A 26256-nucleotide genomic window follows, 5' to 3' on the forward strand; every position below is an offset into this window, starting at 1 on the left:
CGGCCCCTGGCAGGGGGGCAGGTCGCCGTGCCGGGGCGGGGGGGGCGAGGGGCCGCCCCGCTCGGCTCGGAGCAGGGGCGTTTGTTTGAACAGCTCCAGAGCAAAGAGCAGGGGAAGAAAGTTTGGGCTGGGAGCGTGGTTTTTTCCCCAGACGTCAGCACAAGGCGGAACAGGGGCTGGGGAGGGAGCCGGACTCACAGGGCAGCCGTGATTTTTATTTTTTCCCCCATTTTTTTAAAAATTATTATTATAATTTTTTTTCTTTTTTTTTTTTTGGGGGGGGGGGGGGGGGGAGGGTGGGTGGGGAAGGGGAAGGGGGCCGGGGAGCGGCCCGGCACCTCGGGGTGGGCTGCGGGCTGGGGGTGGGAGCCATGGACTCGGCGCCAGCCTTCGCCATGGACAAGCCGTTCGCCCCCAGCGCCGTGCGCGGCCCGGAGCCGCCCGAAAATCCTCAAAGCCGGAAAAACTTCAGCGTGAGCCACCTCCTCGACCTGGAGGAGGTAGCGGCCGGGATGAACGGGACCCCCCCGGCCGGTCCTCCACCCGCCGGTGGCGGCAAGGCCATGCCGGAGCCGTCGGGAGGCAGCAGCGGCAGCGAGGCAGCACCCCAGGACGGTGAGTCCCACCGCCCCGGGATGGACACCCCCCCCCCCCCACCCTTTCCACCCTCGGGTTTGGGGCGGCTTTGGGGATGGGGTGTCCCCGCCGTTCCCCGCTGTCCCGGGCCGGGCTGCGGAGCCGGCGGCCCGTGAGCAGCGCCGGGCACCGCGGACAAAGAGGGTGGGTGTCCCCCCGCCGAGGGGTTGGGGGGAACTGGGGGTGGAGGCGAGGGGTGACCCCCCCCCACCCCCGTCGGGACGAGCTGAGAGGGTGCCGACACCCCGACGGCTGGGGCAGAGGGACCCCCCCCCCCCCCCGCACCGGGGGGGACAGGGACATCGCACCGGGGGGACAGGGACATCGCACCGGGGGTGAGGGGGCTCAGGGACACCCCACCGGCGGAGAGGGACGCTGCACCGAGGAGAGGGACCCCGCACCGGGGACAGGGGGCACGGGGAAGCCCGCACCGAGGGGAGGGACCGGCTGCCTCCCCGCCGCCACCGGAGGTACGGGGTGCGGGACGGTCCCGGGCAGCCGGTGCGTCCCGGGGCTGGGCGGCCTGCGGGGTCCCCTCTTCCCCCGGGGCTCCCCGCTTCGCTGTCCGGGCCCGGGGGGGGGCCATGGGGACCGGGACGCAGCGAATCCTCTCCCGGTGCCCGCCGCAGCGCGTCTCCGAGCCTGTAGCACCGGCAGCAACGGGGACAGAGCCGGGACTGGGAAAGGGGGACGGGGACCCAGCCGGGACCCGGCTTCGTGGCGCTCGGTTCTGGCAGGAGGTGCGTTTTGAACGGGACATCCCCGCCTGCCCCGGGGGCTCCGCGGCTGCCGCCCACACCGGGCAGCGCGCATCCCTCCGTGCCGCTCCGCCGGCCCCGGCGCATCCCGGCTCCGGTGCCCGGAGCGAGGAGGATTCGCCCCGTCCCTGCGGCAAAGCCTCGGTCCGGGGACACCCGACAGCCCCCAGAGCCCCCTCCCCGGAGCCGGGTGTCCCCTCGGGGCGCAGAGGCGGCGGAGGGGAGATGGGGCAGGAGGAGAGGGGAGGCAGAGCGTGGGGTGGACACGCAACCCCACCACCTCCCCACGGCCCGGGCCGTGGTGTCCACCCCGAGGGGACCCTGGGGGTGGCATCCCCCAAACCTGCCTCCCCCCCCCCCCCCTGCCCCGGCTGGGTTTTTGGTACCCCGGGCTTGTTTTCTGCGGCCCCTGGAGCGCAGCTCTGGGGTGCTGATGGCCCTGCCGAGGGTCTGACCCGTGCCTGGTCAGGGGTGCACAGCCCACCCGGGAAGCTGTGCCGGTGAAGGGGGCTCAGCCCACCCCAGAGGCTGCCCAGACGTGCAGTGAGGGGCTCCCAGTGGGAACCCATGCTCCCTTGCAGGGTGCTCTCTCTGTACCCTCCTGCAGCTCCCGCATTGCGTGCGGGTCTGAAGCATCTTTCTCCCACCCACATCTCACTCCCTGCACAACCTTCTTCCTCCATGGAGAAGCCCCCGCCAAGCCCCCAGCCTGCCTCGGCTTGGGATGCTGAGGGCTGGGTGAGGCTGGGCACTGCTTTCTGGGGTGGTATTTTCAGCGTTATTTTCCATCCTCCCTCCCCTTCCTTTGGGTTTTGTTTGTACTTCTTGCATTGCCTTTGGGACTGTGGGGAGGTTTTTGCCCGCTGATGGGACCATATGGGGGGACAGTATGCCGTGTGGGATCAGTGCAGCTTTTGGAAAGACAGCCCAGCCCACAGCAGCCAGCTCGTCTCACAGGGCTGTTTGCAAAACAGCAGAGAAACTGTCACCCTGCTGAGCTTCTAATGCACCCCGAAGAAGCTCAGTGGGGACTCGGGGTGATGCAAGTACCAGAGAGAGAGAGGCAAGGGGGCTGGCTGATCCCCACAAGCCCATTTTTCACCGTAAAAGCCCATTCCTCCTGGGGCAGAGGCCCTGTGAGGTTTGGCCCTCTGATCCCAGCACCACTGGACCACGGGGGATATTTCCCATTAGCACCTGTTTCGGCAAGGTTGCAGGGATGAAGACACCATCAGCATCCGGGATGCTCCAACAACCCATCCAGGAGTGGAAGCAATTCTCCCCCCCCAATCCCACCTGGAGAGAGAAATACCTGAGTGATGGGAGCTGAGAGCAGCGGGCAAAAAGAGAACAAGGAAACAGAGAAGAAAACCTGTGTGCGTGCAAACATCGACTTGTGAGACCTGTTAGCCACTGCCACTGCCTAAACTGGGATGCAGTTTCCTAAATTGAGATGGGGAGATTCTAAATACCAGGCAAATGCCCTGCCTTTGCGAGCATCAGCTTTTTGCTACACATCTGTGATGCTTTCGGCATCAGCGTGATGACAGCAGAGGAACTTTTACTGGTAACGTTATCTTTTATTGGCATCCTAAAGTAAAACAGCCTCTCAGCTTTTTCTCTCGTCTTCCTCTTCACCATTGTGGGTTTTTTCTGCCAGATGCAAGTTTGGAGCCCCACGGGTCAGTGGCAGCGGGTCTATTATGAATGCAAACGGATCCCAGTACCCGAGCGTCTCTCTGCGGGATGCGGCTCTGCACTCCGGCTGGGAAGCCGTTATCGGGGTCATCGTGCCAGCGGGTTGGAGGAAGAGCAGCCCCGAGCCTGCTGCGAAGCTGCTGACACCCCCTCCGCCGGGCAGGGCTCGCCGTGGTCCGGGGGGCCGCGCTGGCAGAGCTGGCGCAGGGATGCTTTAGGCAGCCCCAGATTGTGCTCAGCAGACTGCATCCTCCACAAAACCCTCTCCCCTTCCCCAGGTGGCTGCAGCAGGAGGAGACTTCTCTTCCCGAGCCCGGCAGAGCTGGAGAAGCTCGGGGCAGGGTTTTATTCTTTGCAGAGAGGGATTCAACTTCTCCTCGCCCTCACCTACCACCCCTGGTCCCGCAGCCCTCCCAGCTGGGGAGGGTGGCTGGGGGCAGCCCCATGTCTGAGGCCCTGGGCACATCTGTCCTCCAGGAGCAGCCCCTCCGTTAGTCCCTTGCAGGGCTGGCACGTCCCTTCCCGCTGGCACCGAGGACCAAGCCGTCCCCACCTCCCTCTCCAGCCAAGGGAACTGCTCAGCCCTTGCCTTGGCCCCAGCCCCAAACTGGCCCTGAGGGCACCCAGCGCATCCTCATGGGAGGACGAGTACAAATATCATCTGTGCAACACGTTGCTCCCATGACACCCAAAAATGAAGAGGCAAGAAATCTCACGAGCCCAGCAAGAGCGAGGAAATGCCAACAGGGTGGCGAGAGCTCGTCCCCATCCTCATCTTCATCTTCATCCTCCCCTGGAGCGGTGCAGCAGCCTCCCATCGAAAACCTTCCGCACAACTTCTGAGGTCTTGAAAGCTTGTTCACCTCCTTTCATTAGACTAACAAATAATGTGTAACGCGAAACATCTGTTAACAACAGCCCTTAATGTTCTCAAGATGATAAAGCAGGAGGGTAATTTTAGCCAGCAGGCCTTGACTGATGGCTTTTCAAACAATGAACTTACTTTTGGTGCCGCCTGGGGATGGGAGAGGGAGTCAGGCGCTGGCTCCAGCAGCCGCTTTGGGGCTGAAAACTCAGAAAGAGCCACTTTTGTCACAGCCGGGCATGGAGAAAGGACTGTCGCCCCTCTGAGGGGATCCTCCAGCATGGGGCAGGCACACATTGCCCATTCGGCTGCAGCCAGTGGGACCAGGCGATGGGATGGGGAGGTATGGTGGCCTCTGGACATCCCGTTTGCAGAACAGCTCCTGGGGCCCCTTCCTCACCCCCGGGGTGGCCGGGACCCTCCAACCCATGCTGGGGCTGTGCGGATGCTAAGGAGAGCAGTGAAAGGAGAGGAGAAGCTGCACCCAAGGGGTCAGAGGGGATTTAGATGATGTTACAGCAAATTGGTTTTAATTACGTAAAAGAGGGCAGTTGAAAAGGGAGAAGAGAGGCAGGGAGGAGTAGGGACCTGGTAACAGAGTGGAAAAGGGACTTGCTTTTGGGGTCAAGCGGTGGCTGATTGCCCCGAGCAGCCCCGAGCTGCTCGCAGGGCTCGGGCACCCTCCCTGAAGCAGAGCTATCCCGGCCGATGTCCCCATGGTGGCCCAGTCCAGGGGCTGTGCTGGTCCTGGCTCACAGGCTACAACTTGGCTGTGCTTCTCTGCCTTCCCAAATGCCACTCGTCCCTGCCGGGTCGGGGGGGGGCACAGCTCAGGGACACCTCGGCCCCTCTGGCTGCGTGGGCAGGAGGCAGCCCTGTAACATAACGCTGCTGAAAAAGGGCCGGGATGTACCCGTGGGGATCTGCCTTCCCTAGGACATCCATGCACGTACGTGGCTCAGCTGCAATTAAAACCAGCGTCACGAACTCGTGGCCTACACCCTGTGCCTGGCTCAGGGCAACACAGACCCCTGGGGCCAGCAGGATTGGGCCACGGGCATGGGGAGCCAGCTGAGGCCCCCCTGCCCCGTACCCCAGACCTGTCAGACCCCTCTCTCCAGCACCCGTCTGCTTTCCACGGCCCCAAAAGTGCTGGAAATCCCCCAAGCCCCTCTGCTGGGAGGCTTTCTGTGGTTTCTGGATGACTGCTCAGGGAGGGATGGGGGTGTCGGGACCCTGACTCAGCCCCCGTGGCGGCGGGGGGGGAAGAGGTTTTGAGAAGTGTCTGATGGAGATGGTTGCAGCTCTCCAAGGAGAGTCTCTCATGGTTTTTTCCCCCAAAGGAGGGGACAGCAGGGGTCCCTGCTGCTCAGGGTGGCACCATGACCTGCTTGCCCTGGCCTGGGGGATGATGTTGGGATGCACCGGGGTGGGACACGACCCGCCGGTGGGCAGCAAGGCTGGGGTGCGGGGTTTACATCACCCGTGGTCCCTCACTGCTCCCCAAAACAGCATCAGCTGAGGGCGCTTGGGCACAGGGACCCCTGTCCGTGGCAAACTCACAGGCTGGCAGACCTCCTGCAGAGCCCTTGGCAGGGACGGTCCCTGCGTGGCAGAGCCGGGAACGGTGGCATCCGAAGCAGGGGGGGAGGCGAGCCGTCTCGGTCCTTGTAAGGTCAGCGCAGCCGGGGTGGGTGGCACTGGGAGAGGAACCGTCCTTGCATGGCCATGACTCTCAGCGGCCGGCTGTCACCTTCACTGTCCCCAGCGCCTCCTTGGGAACATCTCCCTCCCTGGAGGGCTTTGAGGGCCGCAGACCCCAAGAGAAGGGGGTTTTCTCCACGCAGGGACAGTGCTCACGGGGCTGCTGGAGTGGGACAGTCCCCAGGGGAGGGGACAACACAGCTGGGCCTTGTGCCCAAGACCAACACTTGTCTAGTGTCCGATGCTGGCAGGTCCCCGGTGCAGCATCCATCAGCGGGTATTGAGTAAGCACCAATTAATCCGGGCGGGAGCTTCCCGCCCCAGCCCGCCTCCCAGCCCTCCACATTTGTTTGCGCTTAGTGCGAGGCTGGCGACAGGCGAGGGATGGATGGGGAGCCTGACGTGTCCCGGCTCGTCCAGACGGTTTCCAGCTACTCGCAGGGAGCCCAGCGTATCCCAGTCGGGAAAAAAAGGGGCTATGGGGAGGGACCCCCCCTGCAACCCCCCAGACTGCTGCAGGGGACAGGGGACAGCCCCAACCTGCAGTGTGATCTCTGCAGCCAGGCTTCCCCCTCCCTAACTGGGGACACCCCACACACAGCCCCGCATCACTGCCACGGGACCTGCCGTCCTGCACGTGGTCCCCCATCCCACGGATGAAGGGAAACTGGTTCCCCAGGTCCCACCCATCCAAAAACCATGGGGGAGCGGGGTGGGAGCGACGCTTTTCCCATGGTGCAGGCAGGACGAGAGGCTGAGTTAGGTCACAGCCCTGCCAAAACCAGCCAGAGAAGCACAAACCGCTGCCAGGCACAGGCAGGGAGGGACCCTGGGGTGGAGGTCACGGCTGGGAGACCCCAGGTCTCACGGGGCTTCTGGCATGGGGCCCACCCTGGTACCACAGCTCTCTGCTTCCCTGTCCCCTCCAGCCCCGAAGGGTGACACCCGCTCACCATCCCGCTCCTCCCCGCGGTGACATCCCCGCACACCATCCCGTTCCTCCCTGTGCGCTGGGAGGATGCTCTGTGCCCTGGGGTGCAGTCAGGCTCTTACTCACTGGTGGCACCTGGGCTCCAATTTGGGGAAAATTTGTCCCCAAATGGGCTGAACACCCCCACCTGGGCTCCAGGCTCCCCCCACCCCAGCTCGGGGGGCTCTGGGTTGGAGTGGGGGCTTTCGCAGCCCCGGGAAGAAGCCCTGCTCGCTCAGATCCCTCCCCAGGAGTGCAGGAAAATACATACCAGCACGTTTTCTGCAGCATTTGCAGGGCTCTGCGGGGTCCCCGCACACACTTGCATCTGTGCCGGGGGAGCCGCTGCCAGAGGGAAAAGAGAAAGAACCTCAAAAGCAGAGCCCGGGGACATGGATCCCCTCTCGCTGGGGAAGCCTGAGAGCTGGAGCAGCCTTGGCTGGGTCAGGAGGGCAGGAAAATAACTTTTTCCCCCCTACTTGTCATTGCTGGGAGTTTTCTCCCCTCAGCACCCCCAGTAAGCTGGGTTTTCGGCAGGCATTGCTGCCGGGAATGTTCATTCCCACCCCCCCTTTCCAGCAGGGAAAGGGTGCAGGAGCTTGGGGCAGAGCTGCAAAAGCCACCCCTTGACAGGGTCCGGAGGGGACAGCAGTGGGGTCCCACGTGCGGTGGGGACGCAGGGCTTTGCCCCACTCCCTTGGAGCCCCGGTGGCACCCACTGATGTGCTTTAAGCCCCAGCGGCAGCTCAAACGCCCCGTGACACGACCATGCCCGGCCCAGGAGGGTGCTGGGGTGCAGGGACACCTTGCCCGTCCTCCCCCCCGGGCTGTTATGTCTAGCTCGACCAGGAACAGCTCAGTGCAAGACTATTTCCCCTCTCCTTTTGGGCTGTTATTTCAGGGAACGGGGCTGATTCACAGGAAAAATATGAAATTTCGACTCCACGCAGCCAAGATGGGCGAATTTCAACGAATCAGCATTTTAAGAGAGCCTGGGCGTGTGTCTGTAACTGGGAGGCTGATGAAATGATTTGGGGCTTTGAGGCTGCCTCGTTAGAAACCCTCCTCTCTCCCAGGGAGCAGGGCCAATCCCCCTTCTCCCGGGGGCTGATTTTCTCCGGCCACGGGGTATTATCCCCCCAGAGCTGTAAAATCATTGAGCCGAAGGGATGAGGTTTGAAGCAGGATGGGACCCGGCTGCTTTGGGGCTGGCAGAGGCTCGGTGTCCCCAGGCTGGCACCTCATTCCCTCCCTGTGGCGTGAGCAGCAGCTGGAAGGAGTTATCCTCCCAGGATGGGATCCCTGAGCCACGGAGCAGGCTTAGAGCATCCTTTAAAATGCCGGGGCAGTGAGTTGTGGCTGGGCTGAGCTGGGACCGGGCAAGGATTTAGACCAGGGTTAATGCAGATCAGGGTTTTTTTTTTTTCCTGGCTGGAAAAAGCAACTGGGAAGAGGGTGAAAGCATGGTGGGCAAAGGCAGCCATCCCCTGCGCGGGGCCAGCGATGCCCAGCCGGGTCAGGGAGGATGGGGAAAGCAAACCCTCTTGGGGACGAAGGACTGATTTGGGGTTTCAAGGTGGTTTTCTGACGCCTGTCAGCCAGCGCTGCGCCAGCACTGCAGAACTGGGTTGTTTTTCACCGGATGCCCCCAAATTTCCGAGAATTAAAAGAAAAAAATCTCACCCTCACCCTTGAGGCATTCCCAACGTTTGCGTTCGCCCGAGGGACGCACGGCTGCAGACCGTGTTTTCCAGCCTTCCCACGGCATAACGAAACACCCCGTCCATGCTCAGCATCCCTCGCTGGATGCTTCCCTGCCCTGCGCTTCCCCTGGGAAAACCAGCCCCAGCACTGGGACCTGCCGGGGGCATCGCTGGGGGTCCGGGGGGGTCCGGTGCCTGCCCGCGGGGCAGCCCCTTGCCCACGGACAGCTCGTGCCGGCAGCTCTGGCTGCGGACCCCCAAGCAGGGAGTTGGGGGGTAAATGGGACGTTGACGGTGGTGGGATTGGGGGGAAGTTGTCCCAGCTTGGGGGGGGAGTGACACCCCTCTAGGGACATTAAGGGGACAGATGGGGTCCCCTTTGCCACCCCCCTCCCCTGCAGCTCTGCTGGGGACTGCCCCGGCCACGCGCGCCGCCGGGGCGCAAACGGCAGCTCGGGGGGCCGCAGGCGTTAATTGAGCAGGAGGCGTAACGAGGCCGCGGCGCTCGCTCCTTCGCCCCCGGGGCTGGGGGGCGAACGGCCCCCAGGAGCCGAGGGGTGGGGGGGTGGGGGGGGGGCAGCTCAGGTCTCGGGGGGACGCCGGGAGGGCTGGGAGCCTTCAGAGAGAGGCAGCGCCAGCCGCCGGGCCCCCTCCCCTTCCCTCCTCATCCCCCTTTGGAGCGCATATAATAAAGCAGCTTTTCAGCTGCGGCTGCAGTGATAGATCAGGAAGAATTGTATGAGTCTATTAAAGTCTGTGTGTCTCTGAATGGAGACTGTGGCTAAGCCAGGCGCCAGGCTCGCGCATTGAACCAGATGTGGAGAGGCGCCATCCTTTCCAGCCACTGAATCTGAGAGGCTGCAGGCTTCACACGCAAGGAAACTGGAGTGCACATGGCAGGGGAGCCGGGGGAACGCCGGGGAGCACATGGCAGCGCTGGGGCGAGCGGGGCGCTGGGGAGGGGGCGAAGCTCGGGCGCTCCTCGCAAGCACCGGAGATGAAGGCTGGGGGGGGGGCTACGGGGAGCAGCCCGGGTACAGAGCTGGAGCGGAGGGGTCGGTGCAGCAGGTCGTGCCGCCCAGGGTGGTGGGATGCACCCCGAGTCGTGGGTCGCACCCCGAGTCGTGGGTCGCACCCCGAGTCGTGCGGGACGTTGGTGGTGGTGGTGGGGTGTGTTGCGCCTTGAGCTGTACAGGGCATTGCAGCGTGTGTGTGTTTTGCGGGGGGGGGGGGTGTTGCATTGCACCCCAAGCTGTACGGGGCATTGCGGGGTGTGTGTGCGGGGGGGGGGGGGGGGGGGGTTGCGTTGCGCCCCGAGTTGTGCAGGGCGACTGTGTTGTACCGCAGGTCGTGCAGCACATTGCTTGGGTGGGGATTGCGTTGCACCCCAAGCTGTACGGAGCAATGCAATCTGTGTATCGGGGGGGGGGGGGGTTACATTGCACCCCAAGCTGTACAGGGCATTGCAGGGGGAGGGAGAGCTGCATTGTACCCTGAGTCACGCAGGGGAGTTGCGTTGTACCCCAGGTCATGCAGGGCATTGCTTAGGTGGGGGGGGATTGCATTGCACCCCAAGCTGCACAGTACGCCGCGGCGTGGGTGGGTGTTGCGTTGCACCCTGAGCCATGCAGGGCATTGCAGGGGCTGGGGGGGGGGGGGGCTCGCGTTGCTGCAGGGGTGTGTTGGGGGTCGGAGTAGCAGTGATGCTGCAGGGGAGCACACAGGGGACCCCGCACACAGCGCTGGGTGAGCTGTGGGGAGCAAAAATCCTGGTCCAGCAGCAGCACGGCCGAGGAGGGCACAGGACGGGGTAACGGGGCAGCTCCTGCCTCTGCCCGCAGCAGCCTGATGTAGGTCCGGGAGAGGGAAAGGGAGAGGGAAGGACAAAAAAGAAAGGAGAGAAGGAGGGACAGAAGGAAGGCAGGAACGATAGAAAGACGCCATCCCGTCGGGGACAGCTGTGGCCAGCAGCTCCGGGGACTGGTTGCCCCGTGAACTGGGATCCTGTGTCCCCAGCAAAGGTGTGAAGCAGAGTCCGTCCATGGGGTGCTGCGGAGGGCACATGGGTGATGTGGGGACGGCTACTGGTGCGGTGCTGCTTGGGGCTGTGCTGGGCTCAGCTCGGGCCGGAGCGGTCGCCACGCTTCTTCCTCACCGATTTCACTTTCTCAGCTGGGCTGGCCACATGGCTGTAATTTGGGGGTTGTAAATACCTCAGGGGAATTTTTAAATTAAAAAAATAACTGTTTTCATTTAAATTAAAAGACACTGAAGCATTTCTATTAGTATTAGGGGTTTATAAAACTTAAAACAAATGTCGAAACTAAACTACCAGGCACCGTCCACTTCACGAAGCCCTTTGCGTGTTCACCACAACCCAGTTACCCATCAGGGGTTAAGTTTAATGGGATTTGTATGAGAGTGCCTGGAGGTCCCTGACCCACACCCTGGGACCCCAACCAGTGCCAGCGTGTCCCCCACTTTTCTCCTGGCTGGGTTTTGGGGCCTTGGCCAGCTGGGTGCTGGGGTCAGAGTTCCCAGTGTGGCAAGACGGTGCTTGGGCTCCCTGGGGACTCAGAGGGGATGAAGGCTTGGGGTGATGAGGGTGAGGGTCTCAGCTCCGCTGGGCTTTGCAGAAGCTGGACCCTAACGCATCTGCCCCCACCATGGCATCTCTGAGGTGTCCCCTGGTGCCCTCCCCATGGCTGGCACCTGCCCCAGCAACCTGCCTGCTGTCCTATCCCCACCGTCCTCGCCATCCCCACCGTCCCCGCCATCCCCACCGTCCCCGCCACGCACGGCTTTGCTTTAACCTTGAAACAGTTAACCGGGCTGGGTTTAAAAAAAAAAAAAAAAAAAAAAAAAGATACGAGCCACTTATTAAAATGAATGTTTTACAATAAATTTGGCTAGAGGCCACCGACCTCAAATGAAAACCAGACCGGAGGATAGCGATGCTGCTAGCTGGCGAGGGTTTCCGGGACGTTTGTGCGTGCAGGCGCCCACGAGGGTCCTCCTCGGAGCGGTGGTGGGATGGGGTCCTGGCTGGGGGCTCGCGCCCATCCCATGCCCCGGACAAACGTGCCGGTGTCCCCGGTCCAGGGACGGCAGCCGGTGGCGGTGGGACGGGCTCTCAGCAGGTGCTGGTGCTCGCTGTTAAAACAGCCGCTCGGTGGCATCTTGGCCTGGGTGTGAAAAATGCCCAGTTGGCCTCAAACAAGAGAGGGGAGCCGGATCGGTGGCAGGAGACGGCAGGAGGGGACACCGGGGGGGTTCCCACCATTCCCCCCGGGTCCCTGCCTGTCCTCTTCCCTCCCTCTTGGCAATGACCCTGATGCAATGGGGTCTGTGCTTTAAGCTGGTGGGCTGGTGTTGGGTTTCAGTGCCAGATGCCATTGAGGCTGGCTTGCTATGGGTTTTTGCTTATTAAATTTCAAGAAACCACCTTTTTTGGGGGGGGGGGGGGAGAGGAAGGCTGGGATCACCATGCCAGGGGTCCCTGGCTGGGAGCCAGCCCTCTACACAGCGTTCCTGCTATGCAGCCCTGGCTGATTAGTTTTATTTTTTAAACACCGTGCAAAAGTCCCAGCAAGCTCTCGACACCGTGATGATCCGAGGCACCCGCCATCCCCTCCCCTTCCCAGCCCCTGGGGAAACCCACTTTGCAGTTAAAGCTGAGTTTTTGGTGGAGCTTTGCAAGCGCAGGTGGGTGCTGCTCTCAGGGCCGGCGCTTGCACAAGTCTCATTAGCGTTAATTAATTACACATGCCCCGTGCCCTGCTGGGAAACTGTGTAACCTGTTATGTCAGGCGGCTGCACGTGAGCGGTGTTGGCACCTCCGCGGCTGCATCATGGATGCACCAAATGGTGCCTAAAAGGTCTGCAGGACGGGGAGAGAAGCAGCGTCTGCCATGCTCAGCCCCGACGCAGGACAGTGGGGTCTCTCTGTCTTGGCATCGTCCATCCTGGCATCATCCGTCCCAGCATCCCACTCGCCGATGGCTGTGGGGAGCCACCGTGCCCGTCCCTTCTGCCCGGACCCCCTCGCTGCAGCGCCCAGGGGTGACCCAAACCTCAGCCTTTCGACAGCGGGGCCCGGGCCGGCCGTTTCCCTGCGCCGCAGAAGCCCATTCACACATCTGTTAACCATCACTGGTGCTGCCACTCTCCGCCCTCGGCTATTTTCATGCACGGCGTAACCGGTGCTGGCAAAGCGGGGAGGCTGTGTCCCAGGTGGGTACCCCGGGGGCTTCGTCCCCAGGGGCATCCCGGGGTGCTACAGCAGCACGAGGTGCAGGACAGCCCGAGCACTGGTCTCGTCCCACCCCAAGAAGGTCTCCTGGCTGGGAGATGAAAGCAACCCCCCCGCCGGTGAATGCCTCCTCGCCGGGGAGGCTCCCGGCCGCCGGCGGCTGGGGGAGAGCCAGCGCCTTTTGTTGGTCCCCGGGCCTCCACCGCAGGGGCTGGCAGATTCGCGGGAGAACAAAATTAAAATTCCTGCTCCCCCGTTGGTCGGTGCTGCTCTGTGCTTGGCCCAGCTCGATGCTTCAAACCCACCGCGGTGCCTTTTCCCGAGGCCCTCGGCTGTGCCGTGAGGGTTTCAGCTCCCCCGGCCTCGCAGCCACGAGCATCTGCCCGAGGAGCCCTTTGGTGTGCCGCGGCCCCTCTGAGCATCCCTGGACAAAGTCGGGAGCCGTGGCAGAACATGCACCACATCCCTATAGCCATCCCGTCTCCCCCTCTCCCTCTTTGGCATTTATAGGGGACATCCCACGCCAGACTTGTTGCGGATGAGTTTTCGGAGGCTCTAGGCAAAGGGGGACCCCAGAAGAGAGTGAACCCCCTTGAGCTACATGCTCCCCTGCCACGAGCAGGGAAGATGCCAGAACCTGGCCAGACCCCGACCACACAAAGCCGACCGGGGCGCTCGGCAGTGACTGCCGCAGTGCCACCGTCCCTGGCAAACTCACGCAGGCGACGGACCTTTCCCGGGAGGCTTTTCTCCTCACCCTACCATCCCCTGGGGGGAAAATCGGGGTACCCGGCGGGGAGCAGCACCCCGGCTCGGCTCCCGCTCAGCTTCTCTGCGGCTCCATCCTCGCCGAGACCTGACACAATGGAAGCGATGGCGACGCTGGAGCCGCGACAGCCCATTGTGTCGGGCTGCGGTTGCGAGCCTCCTCCGAGCGCACGGGATGCTCTTGGCAGCTCCTGAAAGCCCTTCGCCAGGCTGGGGTCACTCGCCGCACGGGCACGGCCCTGGAAGGGAATTTTTCGCTTGCAGATCACTGAGCCCAAGGGATGCGCTCGGCGCCCCGGGTCCCGGGCTGGATGCCCTGGGCCGGTGCCACCCGTCGGCGGGTGAAGCCAGGCAGTCTGAGCCCCGTGGCCCCGCACAATGGCCCCGGCCCCGGCTCCCGGGGTGCGCAGGAGCCAGGCGGCTGGGAAAGCGCAGCAAGGGGCTTCGTCGAGCCCCGTGCCGGGTGCCAACACGGTTGCACGGCTTTGAAGGCTGTTTCTGGAGCCGTTGTTTCAGGGGCGGCTGATGGTGCCAGGCTCCGTGGTCTGGATCCCGCTGCAGGGTCGGGGCTGGGGCCAGGATGCTGGGGTGCATCCCGGAGCCGGTGAGCCCGGCAGCGGGGTCTGTCCATGTCCCCTTCTCCAAAGGTCTGTCCATGGGCAGGCAGTTCCCACCCCAAGTAAAAGGCGGGTGATGACACCATCTCCCCTAGCCACCTGGGAGAACGGGGAGGAATTTCTTGTGCTGCTCAGCCCTCTCCCACAGGAGCTTCATGGCCAAAGATGTTCCCCAGCCCTTTCCCGAGGCTTGACAGCATCCCACCAACCCTGCCTCCTCCTTCGGGGAACGCGGCTGCAATTAATTCATTAAACGCTTCCGCTGACGCAGGAGCTGGCCGTGCCAAAACACCATTCCCGGGGCCTGGCCTCAGCTGGGTGAGCACCGTGCTGGGCTGTGCATAAGAGCCTCTGGCCGGGGCAGGAGCCTCTGACGTGGTGGGAAGGGCTGTGAAGTGTTCGGGGAGTGCTGGGCACGTCAAAGCCTCGGGGCTTTACCTGTGGCAGATGACTGCAACCCCGTGGATTTCACCAGCTTTCAACTTTCAGGGTGTCCTCTCTAAATCACAGCACACGACTCAGCTGGCCGGGTCCTCGCCTGGCTTCTTCAGCATCTGGTTCCCCTCTCTTCATCCTCTTCTTTCTTCATCTCTTTTATCCCCTCTCTTCATCCTCTCCTCACTGTGGACTCCTGATCTTGTCCCTCGTGCGCTTGGGTTTTGCAGCAGACAAATCACCGCCGCTTTTGCTGGAGGCCCAGCTTTGAATCCACTCATGGCTCTTGCCAGTGAATTTGTTGGCTGCTGCCAGGCTGGGACTGTCCCTAAGAGAGGCAGCGTCCTGTTGCATGGGGCTCCTCCTTTCCAGGTCTCTTCTGGTCCCAAAACCTAGCTAAGTATCATGTTCCCACCGCATTTGCTGCACTAAAGATGGGGATGAGCCAAAAAAAAAGGGTTCAGTGCCGCCATCGAGTTGCAAGCGCAGGTTGGACACATCCCCGCTGGGATGCAGGGATGCTGCCGGCTCAGCTGGCTCTCCAGCACCTTCCTGGCTTGCTCGGGCTTTCAGTTGGACATGCTGCGATGGATACTCGGACAACGCACGCCGTCCCCGGCATCACGACCAAGCAGCGAGTTTGGCTTCTGGGGATGCAACGCGAAAAGCGTCCTGGGCTCGGGGGTGCCAGCTGCACACAGAGCATCCCCGGGGCCGCAGCACCGCAGGGCAGGATCCTCCCGAAAACTGGGTGTCCACGCAGTCGGGGGCAGCGAACCGCGGCGCTGGGTGGTTTCTGGCTGGTGCAGCGGCAGCTCTATAACCATAAAACAGTCTGCTGCTGCCTGTCAATGAGCGCAGGCTAAGGCCCTCCCGGGACAGCCTTGGCCTCTTTCTTGGTGCAGGCTTTTGCTGCTCCTTTTTAACAGAGACACTTTTCCCCCAGCAAAACTGGCAGCCTGTAAAAACGTGTCAGCGTTTCAGTTTTTTCACAATTAATGAGGTGAAACATCCTCGGAAACATTTTGCTGTAATGTTTCTCCAGTAGCTGAGACTTGCCCCTCTCTTAAATTTTTCATGTACGCCACTTGAGCCGAGAAAGTTTCCTTCGGACTCAGCACATTTGGACCCCCCCAGCTTCAATCCCTCCCGCAGAGCCTCCGGCATTCCCAGGGTCTTCGTGAGGCTGGGGCTGGGCTGGAGGGGGAGTAGGGAACGGCGGTGGGTCGGGATGAGGAGGTCGGAGCCCGCTCCCGGCAGCGGGAGAGCCCGGCGAGGGGCTGGCAGCCCCCTTTCCCCAGGGATACCCCGTGCCCACGGGTTGTTGCCGGGATGGGTTCGGACCTCGCAGCATCGTGCCGAGCAAAGCCAGGACCGGCACCCTGTGGGCAGGGGTTGGTGGCCCCAAGGGGCTTCTCTCTTGAGTAGCTGGGTGAAACCACCCAGAAAACGGAGTTACACCGGTATGGTTTTGTCCCCGAGCTGTGATGCTGTGTTGGTCCCTTGCACCCAGGCTGGGCTCACTGGTGGGTGCAGGAAAAGCATGACAGTTGGGCGACCCAGCGCACGTGGAGGGGCATCTTCCCAGCAGCTTCTCAGCTCGCTGGGCTTCCCGAGACGATCTGGGGAGATTAAAGACCTGTAGCAGCGTAGGCAGCTCCCACCATCACTTCTGTGACAAACCCTGTGCCCACGAGCGGGGACAAGCCCCCAGCTCCCCTTTGGACTGTAGAGCATCCCTCCTGCCATCCCTCTTTGCTGCAAACTCCCAGTGTGGGCTGTTAAACCCCCCCCGGGGGCTCCCAGGCTGTCCCCAACCACGTCCCAAGCCAGGGCAGTGCTAGCAGTAGCCTCTGGAAAGGGGGTTCAGCTGTGCTCGGCTGCCCGTGCACCCCCAAATCACCCCTGGGCCCTGGGTGTCTCAGCTGAAGGTTACGGGATGAAAAGGAGCTGGAGCGGGTGGACACTGCGGAGGGGTAATTCCCAAACCCGAGAGCTTTGCTCCGGCACTGCTCGCTGCGATCCGAAGGGAAACGCTTCCTCCCCATCGCATGATTTAGAGGAACAAGTTAAACAATTGCACATGAAACTCTGGCGGACGTCATTGCCGGAGCTCTCCTCGTTTCCCCCGAGTATATAAAGGGATGAAGGGACTCCACATGTTTACCGAGAGAGACCATGGGAGAAACGAAAGACATTGTTTTTCCAAAGGATTTCTTGGCTGTAAAAGGCCTCCACCACCCTGCGGCTTCCCTGATGAAGGCCCAGCGTTAATTTGTTAAATCCACATCAAGTGCCCGGAGAACCCGTTGTTTATTTTTGCTAATTCAGCCGGCCGAGATCAAATTGGGATTTTATTTGTTAAGGATAAACCTTAATTAATAAAAGCTATTTATTTGGTTAGAGCCGGCCGCAGCCTGAGGGTCAGATATGCCACGATCATTATTTCAAGTAAAACAAACCCAAAACGTCTCTCAACAGTTTGAAAAACGTAGAAACTTAGAGGGCTGAATTTATTTGTCTTAGGAAGAATTTACAGCTAATTCCCTCCAGGCTATTTCAACCCTTAAATTATACCCAAGAAGAAAAAAGGGGGAAAAAAATGCCATTCCAGGAGGAGAAGGGAAGTAAATGTTACGGCAGATTTGATCATTTGGCTGGGGGGGGGTGGGGGTGAAAAATTTAAAGCTTAAAAGGTCTTTGGCAAACTGCTCGCAAATAAATGGAACGCGTGAAATAATTTAACGGCAGAAAACCGTTCGGGGCTCCGGGGTCTGCAGTGCAATGGAAAATGAAACACGTTGGAGGAGATACAGCCTGGGTGTTTTTGCAGGAAAGGGTTGAACTCCCTTCCTCCTGGCACAGCCCCTGAAAAAGGGGGGTATTTGCACCCCAAAGCCAAGTGGCAGAGCTGGAGCCAGCAAAACCTGTCCCAGGACGTGGCGACGTACATGGGGGGTTTTTGCAGCATCATCCAGGGGAGAGACAGGCTTGCAGTTGGCCGAGGTGACCAACCCGGGTCGCAGGGACAGTGCTGGGTGAACACCACGCTCTGGGATGAGCATTTTGCAAAGAAACCCCCCAAAATTTGGTATCCAGAGGAGGGCCGCCCCGCAGCGGGAGCCTGAGCATGGTTGGCGAAGGAGCCCACCACCGAAAGCCATCCCGAGGGATGAGCTGCCGCGGCGGAGCATCCCTGTCCGGGGACGTCGCAGTCCCCGGGGCTCAGGCGCGCGAGCGGCTGGGATTTTAAATGCTGGTTAGGTCTGGATCGCAGCTGCACGGAGGTCGTTTATCGCTCGCTAATGGAGGTCGTAAGTCAAAGCCGAAGCCTCGGTGGAAATCTAGTGAAAATTACCTCTTTACAGCACTCGGCGGCTGCTGCGCGGGAGGCTGAGGACCCTGCCAGTGTGGGGCCCCCCCTTGGCAAGCCCAGCGCCCAGGCTTCGGCAGCTGAAACCTGCCGAGTCCTTCCTATGGAAAACTAATGGAAGCACAGAGGGAAAAGGCAAGAGCCGGAAAAGTGGGCTTGGTCGGCGCTCAGCTGAACCAGCACGGCTCTGACCCGGCAGCGCTGGGGCCGTTGCCTTTGCAAATGGGGCAGGACCGGTCGTTCCCCAGTTCCCGGCGGCGGGGTGGCTCACCGGCACGGAGCGGTCCAGGCTTGCCAGCGTCGGTGCTCCTGCATGGAGAAGGGTTTTGGGGTGACTCCCAGCACCCCATGACATCCGTAGGGCAGAGCGCTGCCTCCTGGGCTGCCTGCAGCTCTCGGGCGGGCAGCATTGCCTGAAGTTGGGCATCGCGGAGAGGAGGCTGGAGGTTACCCAGGCTGCATCCAGCACCCCAAAACTCATCCGCATCATGGGCGAAAAGACTCGTGTCTTTTCTAACACACTGGGGCAGTTTAAGGCTTTTTTTGTGAAGCACACTGGGCCCATCCTGCTCTGCATAGAGCCCCTGTGCCTCCCCCTCCCCATCCTCCCCGCCATGTCATCTTTCGTTATTCAGTAACGTTATCCCCCACGTTTTCCCCCTTCCCCTGCATTTTTTTCCCCTTTAGCGGAAATTGTAATCAGTGGAAGATAAATACACCGAAGGCGAAGGTGGCTGGGGGATGACTCGGGACTCTCCTCTGACCTCGGGGTTGGACAATCAAGCCACTGCCTCCAGCCGTGCCCCAAATGAACCCCCAAATTAGAGCTGACAAAGGCAAGGGTTCGGCTTTCTCCGTAACCTTCCCGAGCAGTGCTCCGAGGCAAAAGAAAGACGGCAGTGAGCTGGTTTTTAACTTTGTGCAATTACAAACTGTTATTCCTGGAAGCCCATCGGGGCAGGGAACCGGTTTCTGATTCCTCCATCAAGGTGTCAGCAAATCTGGTTAAATCCAATTCACAGGGTTGGATGGCAGCAAGATGGCAAGGGGTCTTCAGGGGACCCGACCCATTCCCTTCCCCGTTCCTTCTCCAGTGCCACAGAGCACTTAGCGATGCTCATTTTTGGAAAGCTGATTTGGGGTTATTAAAGCATCTTTGATAGAAGCGATCCGGCCCGACTTTGCACACTGTAAACCTGTCAGACACACGCCGCCAGCAATTAGGGTGGCATTTATCTGGTCCCACAAGCCTGCGATGCCTGAGCTAATGGGGAAAAGATGTTGATCTGTTACCAAGGCTCATCCCTGAGCGGAGCAGAGGACCCAGACAGGCACCCCAGGTGTCGAGCTGCCTCCCTGCAGTACACAGATGGGGTGGAAAATGGGGTGGAAAATGAACATAGCAGAGAATTGAGCTGGAAAGCAAACGTTTCTGGGGGGGATTGGGGAGCTCTGAGCTACACGAGGGTGCAGTATGTTTTAGGGAAAGTGTGAGCAGGTGGGAAAGGGGTTTTGGCCACCAGCATCCTCTGAGAAGCTCCCTGGAGCATCACACAGGGTTTTGTGGTGCAGGAGAAGGTCCCTCCATTAAAACCAGAAATAGGGGCTGAACAAAATGCCCCAACCCAGGCACGGCCCAGGGCTTGCAGCTCTCCAATCACCCAGGAATTGCCAGCACCCAGATGCATCCTGACCCAACTCCAGTCTTTAATCTCTGTCCTGGTACGCCTGCCAGCCCCATACAGGAATAGCTCAGCACCGTCCGGCTATCACAGCCATTTAGCTCTTGCCTCCATGTGTCTGGGGAGATAGAAACCAGCCAGAAATGGGGCCAGATCCTATGGAGCTCTTTGAGAGTTAATTTAAGGAACGTTACCTCCTCCTCCTCCTTGCTTTCAGCCAAATTAGAGTGGGTTAAGAGAAGCCGTCACTTATGGAAACATCCTATAGCCAGATTTTAAATTGGGGACAAAACCAAAGGGGGTTTTTAAATTTAATTTATACATTTACTAGGGTTCTGTTGAAATCATTGCCAGTTCGGTGGGGGCCAGTGGGTGCCCAAGACGGCACTTTTTGAACCAAGCCCCGGTCCATAATTTCCCCAGAAGCCCTGCGGGGTGGCCATAAACCCGCAAGGAAACGTCTCTCGCCCTGTTACATCCTGTAGCTCCTTCCCAGCCTGACGGTTCCTGTTTCAGTCCCAGGCTCCCGGAAAACTCAGGGACAACCATGGCTGGACTTCATGTATTTTAATCCAGCAGCTCATTAGCTCGCTGAAGGAAAACAGGACCAAAAAAGGAGTTTAACTAAAAGGGGCAACTGGAAAGCAGAGACTGGCAGAACATTTGAAGCTGCAGGAACAAGGGCTGGAGGGAATCTGGAGAATTTTATTTGTGAGCCTTTAAACACGAACAGCGGCGAAGGGCAGCCTGCGGTTTCCTGGCCAGGGAAAGAGCCTCAAACCTGCACGTATTTCAGGCACGGCGCCGTCCATCATATCTTTACCCAACCAAGAAGGTCGTGTCCTAAATACAAGAGCATGGGCGGTTTCCAGCCCAGGGGATGGTCAACCAAGACCCAAATGCACCTAGGACACAATAAAAGACCCAGAGAAATGCCGGCAGCTGCAGCGAGGCCCTGGGAGGTGGACAGAGCTCCTTTTCCCCTCCTTCCCATCCAGGGATGCTCTCTTCTCCCCATGGTCATAGCAGTTTGGCCCCATCATGGTCAAAATGCTTACAGCATCCCTCCGTGTGCCTGGGAGATGGGGAAAGGGACTGGTGGTGATGCCCAGGTCCCACCTCCGCATCCCTGCATCTCCTCCCGGCCCAGTGCTTCATCCCTTAATGGGTCAGGGTGTTGGAGGCACCCAGAACTCCCAGGCCCTGGCACTGGTCCTTGCTATAGCAAAGCGCCAGAGAATCCATCTGCTCTTTCCAGGAGGCCACTGCCAGCCATGGAAATAAATTTAACCCTTCTTCCTCTGCCGCATCCCCTGGTGTGGCTCGCGTTTGGCACAGGGACGCTGTTGGTGGCATCAGCCAGCAGCATGGTTTTCAGAGAAGGGGGCAGGGGAACTCTGCAGTAGCTTTAGACCCTGCTTTGGGCAGAAGATGATTAGTCCCAGGGACAACCTGCCAGCAGATATTGGGGGTTTTCTTGTCCTCATGGCTCATCTCAGGATGGGACAGCCCCTAAGAGTAGTATACTCGGGCACAAAGGGACCTTAGGGACTTGATGGAGAACTTGGTGGAGGTTTCATGGCTTGAATTATTCAGAATTAAGGTCCAAGAAGGTTTTTCTGGCCTTAAAGATCTTGGAACCCATAGTTTCCTCCTGCTCAACAGCTTGGTGGTGTCTTGAAGCAAGAGAGTTAATATGCCTTCCAGTAGATTTTGTTACTTGCTCAAGTATCATCTGAAAATGCTGCACATCTATTTAATAAGTATCAAGATAGCTTATTAGCAAGTATTTATTTCTTGAGCATATTCGGGGAGCAGTAATTCCTGCCATCATGGCCTCTGCAATGATATAGAGCAGAAAACCCCAATATAACCCTGCTATGAATCAGAATGTCATAAAACTATTAACATTTCAAATAATTCCAAAATACTTTCCCACCAGTAGGTACAGATTGGATCCAGATGCTTTATTAACAGAAAGAATAATTAACCAGTACCTCCATAAGGAAGAACGACAGCAAGACATGTTCCCTATGAAGCCTTTGCAGGCAGCTGACTGGGTATCTCAGAAAAAGACTTCATAAACTTGCCTAAACCTGATGATATTAGTGACAAAGAGGAGATTAATCTCAGCCTGGCTAAAAGCCCAAGATCAATACTGAGAAACCAAACTACACCCTCAGCTTCATGTTTCCATGAGCCAGCAAAGCCAGAAATAAACACTGCAGAGGCTGAGCTCTGCGAGATGTCGTGGCGTTCGTTCCTAGCTCTGAAGATCAGGGTTGGATGAGCAGATGCTCAGCTGCCATCCTGTGTCACCCTGGGGACATGCCACAGCCAGGGCTTCAGGGGGTGCTGGAGGTGGGAGCTGAGACCCACATCTCAGAGGTGTTTTGGTGCCGAATTTCCATCACCGTCCATGAAAGGTTGACCTAAACCCTTAGCAAGAGCCAAGCCCAAGACACCCCATGGATGTGTCCGTGTTGGGGGGAGGCTGTGAGATGCAGTCCCAGCAGTTTGGGTCAAGCGCTGGCCCAGAATCCGATGAGACTGGTATTCAAAATCAGGTCTGGGTGGTTTTAGCCAGATGTGAAACCACCACAGGTCTTTGCAAACGTTGCGCTTAACCCTAAGCTCCAGCAGGTCCTGAAATGGGGTTTGATTCTCATGGAGACCACAGGGTTGCACGTGCGCTGCTCCCCGCAGAGTCCCAGGTGCCCACAGGGAGCACGGCTGGTACGGAGCAGGGCAGCGCAGACCCCCAGGAGGGCTTGAGCCCGGCCGGTTCCTCGTGTGGGGTCTGCGGGGTCTCGCACGGGTCTGGCTCTCATGTAGCTCTTCTGTGCTTTCCCCACAGGTGAGAGCCTGAGCCCGAGCCGTGGGGCAGCCAAGAGGAAGAAGAAGCAGAGGAGGAACCGCACCACCTTCAACAGCAGCCAGCTGCAGGCTCTGGAGAGGGTCTTTGAGAGGACGCACTACCCCGACGCCTTCGTGCGGGAGGAGTTGGCAAGAAGGGTCAACCTCAGCGAGGCGAGAGTCCAGGTGAGCAAAGGTTTGTGTGGGAGAAAACAACACCCTCTGTCTTGTCCCCAGGCAGGAGCGGGGACTGTCCCCTCTCTCGTTTCATCCTGCACGTGACCACGATCGGTAGGACGGATGCTTGGGACATCCCTGCTCATACCGGCTCCCCACTGACAACCTTCCCTCCCCGTGCAGGTCTGGTTTCAGAACCGGAGGGCCAAGTTTCGCCGTAACGAGAGGGCGATGCTGGCCAACAGATCGGCATCGCTCCTCAAATCCTACAGCCAAGAAGCAGCCATTGAGCAGCCCATGGCGCCACGGCCCACTGCTCTGACCCCAGAGTACCTCTCCTGGACCAGCACCTCCCCGTACAGGTAGGTGCAGGCACTGGAGGACCTGGGGAGGAGGTGGCCATGGGACAGGCTGCCTAGGGACTGCCCTGGGAGTGCAGCCCTGTGCCGCTGCTGAGGACGCGGGGAGTTTTATGGGGCCGAAAGGAGCTCACACGGCTTTGCTCTGGGAACCCGTTTCAGCCCCATCTGAGCATCCACTGCCCGCCGCTGAGCAGGCTTCCCTGCCTCCACGCGTTTCGGGGCCAGAGTGGGAGCCCTGGTCCTCTCGCAAGGGATTCGCTTGGCCTCATGCTGACCCTTCCCACATCTCAGCACGGGAGGTGGCATGGGTCCCTTCTGGTTCCCAGCTCTCTGCGGCCAGCCATCTCGTCCAAAAGCTCAAGACAGGGCCTCCTGGTGCATAGTTTGAGGGGTTCCCACATGCATCCAGCCACATAAAAATGCTGAAGCCTTGACTGCTCTTGTGGGAGATGTCTAAGAGGGAACGGCCAGTCTGGCCTGGGAAGCTGGCAGGACCGCGCAGGGCACGGGGACTCCTCCGTGGGCCATGCCTCATTCCTCCCCTGCTCCCTCCCTGCAGCACTGTGCCCTCCTACAGCTCCAGTGGGACTGCGACGCCCACCCAAGGGGTGAACATGGCCAACAGCATCGCCAGCCTGCGCCTCAAAGCCAAAGAATTCAGCCTCCATCAGAACCAGGTGCCGACCGTGAACTGACCAGGGCAAAGCCGACCCCGTGGCCTCATCCAGGATACAGCGTGGAGCTCCTGTGCCAGCCCAGGACGAATCCGCCGCCTGCCCAACCCACATGCCACTCATCCAACATCTCAGCACCTCTCCTCTCTTCTTCCCTTTTGAAGGTAGAGTCAGTCCCAGGCCGAAGTGGCACATAATTATAGCCACATATGGAGCAAACTTGGTTAGAAACTTGCTTTTCCGCACACCCTTATAATAAAGGCTATATATACACACACATACCCCCCACGCGCTCTTCGAGGACAGACAGACTTGCCAAGGGAACAAGAATTTGCTTCCAAACATGGAAGGATCTTGGACTATTGGATTTGACCAATCTGGGTACCTCGCCCAGAGAGCCAAAGAGTTATTGGGTCTTCTCCTCCCACAGGGACAGCATGCAGCGGTGGGAGGATCACGAGCCCCCCTTTCTGCTGGGCTGCGACTCGCAGCGCTCAACCGCGGGCACCGAAGCTGACCCGCGCGTTCGCCTCTTTGTGCATCCCCAGCCGCGGTGCTTAGGAGGGACTTCGGGAAGCCGACGGCTCAACCCTGCCGCGGCCAGTCCCGGCCAACCCCCTGCACCGCGCTGCCTGCATTTAGGAGCTGCCTATGTCAATGGCATCAGGCTTTGTCCCCAGAGGGGCGAGGAGGGCTGGAGCATCTCGACAGACTTGCTCAGAGCCTGTGAGCTCTCCTGCAAGCTGGGGGAAGCATTGCTGGTCCCCAGGCAGGCACCGCTGCCCTGCCTCAGTGGGTTTGCCAGCAATTCTGCAGAGCCCCAGGTCATTGCACCGTCCCAGGGAAAGAGAAAATTGGAAAAAGCTGTTGGGTTTCAGCTGAGTAGGCGGCTCCCAGCGCTTTGTGCCAACGGCAAAGCAGGCTTCGCCTTCCGGAGGCACAGCCTCCCCGTCGGCAGCTCCACAGATGTGCGCGGGGGTCTGGGGCTGGCGACTCCACGGGGGTGGGCTTTTTTGGTTTTGTGGAAAGGAAATGGTTTCCCCCTCGTCCCAGCCTGCCGTGCAGCCTAATGAGGTTGCAAGGTGGGATGTGCAGGGGGATGGACGCAGGGTGGGCAACCTTGCTCCGGGCTTATGTTACCCCAGTCCTTCGCCTGTGGGACTGAGCCGCAGGGAGACGCACCCTCCACTTCCCCCTGCCAATACCGCAATAATGGGGGATGAGCCGGAGCGATGGAGGTTTTACCCTGTGGACAAAGCCCTCCGGTAACCAGACCACCCTTTCCTCACCCACTGCAAAGAGCCACCAGCCAAGCATGGGGACACCACCAGCTCAGACGGGTGGCCTGGACGGAGAAGGCACCAGCCCTACTTGCCTAGAGGGGCTTAGCCCCGCTGGGGACTGTAGCAGTAGATCTGAGGATGAATACAGCAATTGCTAAAGTGCTTCCTCCAGATAAACGTCCTCCGGTGTGCGACACCAAGGCTGAAAGTGTCCCAACTACACCTGTGCCCACCTGAGACCCCACCGCTCCCAGGAGCATCCTCTCCCTTTCCCACTGGGTCTCACTGCAGCCGCACGTGGTACCCAGTGGCTGCGACGCCAGGACCCTCAGCTTCACCCCAGGCAACGCCTGCGCTGAGGGGGGGCTCACCCAGCATCCCGAGCTGGAGACCTGATGGGAGAACCAGGAGACAAGCACATCCTCTCTAGCTGGGGTTGAACGGGCCCGTCCATCCTGCCCCCAGCCCCAATTTTCTCTGCTCTACCCAGTGCGGCCCCCCGGTTGGGAACAGCTGCCTCCCCTCCTCCTCCTCCTCGGGCACGGCGGGCAGGGAGGGGGCACAGCCTGACCAACACCTCCCACCTCATCCAGGGAGCAAAGTCACCCTAAATACCCACCCTGTGCCCCCCACCCCTATTTCCAGGGCTGGTATCCCCCCCATTGGCCATGTCAGAAGGGGAGCACACAGCTACCCAGACCGCAGCAAGACACCGCACAGAGACCTGACAAAAGCCGAGACATGCCAGGCCGGGGGGAAGACAGATCCACTGCGGATCAAATCATCCGCCATGAGAAACGCCACTTGGGGCAGGAGGAGGGGGCCAGGGGGGTCCTATTCCCATGGAAAGCACAGGGCTCTTTTTTCGGTTATACAAGATGAAACCACAGGGATATAAATGTCGCTGCCTCTTTGAGAGCATTAATGAAAATAAACCCATTTAATAGTTTGCAGATGCCGTTTCTGTAAACCTAAAAAAAGCAGGGAATAAATATTTCTTCACTAAATATCTATATGTATATATATATTTGAAAACATTTGCTCCTAATCTTAGGGCCCCTCCTTCGCCGTGCTCTTGGCAGCTTATAGCAGCTTGTCAGTCAACGCTGAAGCCTCACTGAGACGAGATACAAATTGCACCCATGGAGGGGTAGCAGGATGGAGGGATTATTGTAATCTAAGCTCCCTCTCACCCTTTCTATTTGTACATTTCAATTACTTGTAACAAGATCCACGGTGGTTTTTTTTTTTTCTTCTGCATGTCCGTGTTTTGGAAATTTTTGTAAGGTTTTTGTAAAAACAACTCTTGTGAAATAATGGAGGAATAAATATTTTACTGAGTAGAGATGTGTCCACACACGTGACAGGGACGTGGCTCTTTCCTCGCTGGCCACTGCTGTTTCCCCATCTGCCCTGGACAAGCAGCACAGGCAGGGGACCGAC

The 26256-nt window shown here is 59.6% G+C and overlaps 1 protein-coding gene across 2 annotated transcripts; it reads left to right on the forward strand.

Annotated features, from left to right (window-relative positions):
• Window positions 1-339: 339 nt before the first annotated feature.
• PRRX2 (paired related homeobox 2) lies at window positions 340-25820 on the forward strand. Of its 2 annotated transcripts, none has more exons than XM_030000415.1 (4): window positions 340-615; window positions 22319-22503; window positions 22678-22856; window positions 23416-25820. In XM_030000415.1, exons 1-4 carry the CDS (start codon window positions 372-374, stop codon window positions 23549-23551), a joined length of 744 nt encoding a protein of 247 aa, XP_029856275.1. In that variant the 5' UTR covers window positions 340-371; the 3' UTR covers window positions 23552-25820. The 2 variants fall into 2 exon arrangements, with proteins under 2 accessions (XP_029856275.1, XP_029856276.1); XM_030000416.1 differs by having other exon boundaries at window positions 23434-25820.
• Window positions 25821-26256: the final 436 nt, after the last annotated feature.

This window comes from Aquila chrysaetos, chromosome 24 (genome assembly GCF_900496995.4).
Source record: "Aquila chrysaetos chrysaetos chromosome 24, bAquChr1.4, whole genome shotgun sequence".
NCBI classification, from domain to species: Eukaryota; Metazoa; Chordata; class Aves; order Accipitriformes; family Accipitridae; genus Aquila; species Aquila chrysaetos.

Bases quoted from the DNA above. Each gene is read 5' to 3' on its own strand.
- PRRX2 (XM_030000415.1), top strand. From the start codon at position 372: ATGGACTCGGCGCCAGCCTTCGCCATGGACAAGCCGTTCGCCCCCAGC. The intron at 22,504-22,677 runs GTGAGCAAAGGT...CTCCCCGTGCAG, and splicing joins TCAGCGAGGCGAGAGTCCAG to GTCTGGTTTCAGAACCGGAG. The intron at 22,857-23,415 runs GTAGGTGCAGGC...CCCTCCCTGCAG, and splicing joins ACCAGCACCTCCCCGTACAG to CACTGTGCCCTCCTACAGCT.